At 59.6% G+C, this 3449-nt stretch overlaps 1 protein-coding gene across 1 annotated transcript; it reads left to right on the forward strand.

The window, feature by feature from the left end:
* Window positions 1-5: 5 nt before the first annotated feature.
* Window positions 6-2880, forward strand: LOC122193236 (rho GTPase-activating protein SYDE2-like; the record flags this gene model as incomplete). The annotated part of the gene is made up of 2 exons (XM_042893969.1): window positions 6-684; window positions 2653-2880. Coding segments are annotated over 2 exons (907 nt in total), but the record flags the coding sequence as incomplete, so codon positions are not given.
* Window positions 2881-3449: the final 569 nt, after the last annotated feature.

The following is a 3449-nucleotide window of genomic DNA, read 5'->3' on the forward strand; positions in this document are numbered from 1 at the left end:
CCCCCCCCTCCAGCCCCGGTGCCACCAAGAAGGGCCGCTCTCTCAGCAGAGTGAAATCCCCCGGCACCGTGCGCCGCCTCTCCATGAAGATGAAGAAACTCCCGGAGCTTCGGAGGAAGCTGAGCCTTCGCAACCCTCGCTCCAGGGCACAGGAGGGCAGCACTTCTCCTTCCGACACCCGCAAGGAATCCAGCAACGTCATCAGCCGTTACCACCTGGATACCAGCGTGGCTTCGCCTCCTCGAACCAAAGCAGCCAGCAAAGGCGGTTACCTGAGCGACGGCGACTCGCCGGAGCTGCCGGCCAAAACGGGGCCGCGGGACGAAGCCGAGGATGGAGAAAACGGGTTGGATTCGGCTTCGTTCCGACCTTACAGCTGCGGGGAGGCGCCGAGGGGAGGGCAGAGCATCTCCGGCTTGGTCAGCGTGCATCTGTACGGCGTGAGGGATTTGAGAGCTCCCGAAACGCGGGAGGTTTTCTGCGTGCTGCAGGTGGACGCGGCCAACCGGGCTCGCACGGCTCTGCTGCCCTGCAAGGCGCCTTTCCTCGGCCTCAATCACACCTTCAACCTGGAGCTGGAAGGGGCGCAGCTGCTCAAGGTGATCGTCTTCTCCTGGGATCCTTCGTCCTGTCGCAACCGTCTGTGCTGCCACGGCAGCGTGGCGCTGCCCCACATCTTTCAGGGTGAGTCGATATGGGGAGGGAGCCGATTTTGGGGTGGGAGGGCAGGGGTGGAGGGTATGGGGTCATGGAATCGTGGGGTGGCCGGGGTTGGGAGGAGGAGTCTGGTCAGAGGGGCCTGGTGCAAAGGGGAGCGAGGGGGGCATCAAGGAGGGGGGGTTCTGTACCCTTTGAGACCCTTTGTCTTTTCTGTGCCCCCCTTGAGGCCTCCTGGACCTGTTAAGGTCCCCAGATCCAATGATCCCCGGTGCCCCATGGAGCCCCACAGCACCTCTGTCCTTTCTGTGCCCCCATGAGGACCCTGTGAGGTCCCCACATTAATGATCCCTGATGAGCCTAATGAGCCTCATCAAAACCTGCAGCACCCACAGCACCTCTGTCCTTTCTGTGCCCCCCCTTTGAGGTCTTTGGACCCTTTGAGGTCCCCAAACCCAATGATCACTGGTGCCCCATGGAGCCCCACAGCACCTCTGTCCTTCCTGTGCCCCCTTTGAGGTCTTTGGACCCTTTGAGGTCCCCAAACCCAATGATCACTGGTGCCCCATGGAGCCCCACAGCATCCACAGCACCTCTGTCCTTTCTGTGCCCCTCATGAGGACCTTTTCAGGTCCCCAGATCCAATGATCCCCTGTGCCTTCTGGAACCCTACAGCACCTCTGTCCTTTCTGTGCCCCCCATGAGGACCCTGTGAGGTCCCCAGACCCAATGATCCCTGGTGCCCCATGCAGCCCCACAGCATCCACAGCACCTCTGTCCTTTCTGTGCCCCCCCTTTGAGGTCTTTGGACCCTTTGAAATCCCCAGATCCAATGATCCCTGGTGCCCCATGGAGCCCCACAGCACCCACAGCACCTCTGTCCCTTCTGTGCCCCCCATGAGGACCCATTGAGGTCCCCACATCCAAGGATCCCCGGTGCCCCATGGAGCCCCACAGCATCCACAGCACCTCTGTCCTTTCTGTGCCTCCCATGAGGCCTCCCAGACCCTTTGAAGTCCCCAGATCCAATGATCCCTGGTGCCCCATGCAGCCCCACAGCATCCACAGCACCTCTGTCCTTCCTGTGCCCCCCATGAGGTCTCTGGACGCTGTCGTCCCGTTCAGCCGGGGGCAGCCGGGGGGGTCGTTTGGCCATGGCCTCCAACACGACGTGGTGCAGTGTGGGGGTGATGAGCGGCGTGGGCAGCTCCCGCAAGTAGTCAGAATCACACAGAATCACAAGGTTGGAAACGACCTGCAAGATCATCCAGTCCAACCCCCCTCCCATTGCTATCAGTACCACAAGCACTAACCCACATCTCGTAGCTCCTCATCCAGGCGCCTCTTGAACGCCGCCAGGGACGGCGACTCCACCACCTCCCTGTGCAGCCATTGCAGTGCCTGACCACCCTGTGAGAGAAGAAGTTTCTCCTCATATCCATCCTAAACCTCCTCTGCTACAACTTCCTGCCATTTCCTCGGCTCCTACTATTGGCCTGGGAGAAGAGGCCAGACCCTTCTGCACCACAGCCTCCCTTCATGCAGTTGCACAGTGCAATGCAGCCTCCCCTGAGCTCCTCTTCTCCACACTGAACATTCCCAGCTCCCTCAGCCGCTCCTCATCTTTGTGCTCCAGACCCCTCACCATTTCATTGCCCTCCTTTGAACACACTCCATGTCCTCAATGTCTTTCTTGTAGTGAGGGGCCCAAAACTGAACACAGTACCAGTGCTGAGTACAGGGGGATGCTCACCTCCCTGCTCCTGCTGGCCACACTATTGCTAATGCAGGCCAGGATGCCGTAGTCCTTAAGGATCCCTATGGGGGGGGCGGGGGGGGGAAGAAACCCCCCAGGGGGGGTAAGGGTTAGGGTTAGGATAAAGAAAGGGTCTCAAAGGGGTCGCGGGTTCACCCCGGTGCCGATGGTTTGGATGGGTTCTGATGGGAGAAGCTTTGGATGCTCGGTGCCACGACTTTGTGCTCTTCTCCCCGCAGGCAGCAAAGCCCAGCAGCTGGCCGTGCAGCTGCAACCCCGAGGCGTCCTGTTCTCCAAATTCACTTTGGTGGAGCAGTGGGAAGGAGGAGGAGGAGGCGGCGAACGCGAGCCTCGCGTCTTCGGCGTGGAGCTGGGCCAGCTGGTGGAGAGAGAAAAAACAGCCACCAAAGTGCCTTTGCTCATCCAGAAATGCGTGGCAGAGATCGAGAAACGCGGCTTAAAGGCGAGTGGGGGTTCCTCCGGGGGGGCGGGCGGGGCCGCCGCGAGGCCTGGCCTGGCGTTGGCCTGGCTGATCCCTTATCATACAATCATAGAATCATAGAATCCCCAAGGCTGGAAAAGACCTCAAAGCTCATCCAGTCCAACCGCTCACCTCTTACCAACAGCTCCCACTGAACCACGTCCCTCAACACAACAACATGGGGACTCATAGGGACACATGGGGAACCATAGGGACACATGGGGACACCATAGGGACACATGGGGATGCCATAGGGACACATGGGGATGCCATAGGGACAAGTGGGGAATCCATAGGGACACATGGGGACGCCATAGGGACACATGGGGTTGCCATAGGGACACATGGGGACTCCATAGGGACACATGGGGATGCCATAGGGACACTTGGGTCGCCATAGGAACACATGAGGACTCATAGGGACACATGGGGACGCCATAGGGACACATGGGGTTGCCATAGGGACATATGGGGACTCCATAGGGAAACATGGGGATTCCATAGGGACACATAGAATCATAGAACCATAGAATCCCCAAGGTTGGAACAGACCTC

Source organism: Lagopus leucura, unplaced genomic scaffold, assembly GCF_019238085.1.
Source record: "Lagopus leucura isolate 7727_CA_CO unplaced genomic scaffold, USGS_WTPT01 28280-0_obj-0_obj, whole genome shotgun sequence".
Classification (NCBI taxonomy): Eukaryota; Metazoa; Chordata; class Aves; order Galliformes; family Phasianidae; genus Lagopus; species Lagopus leucura.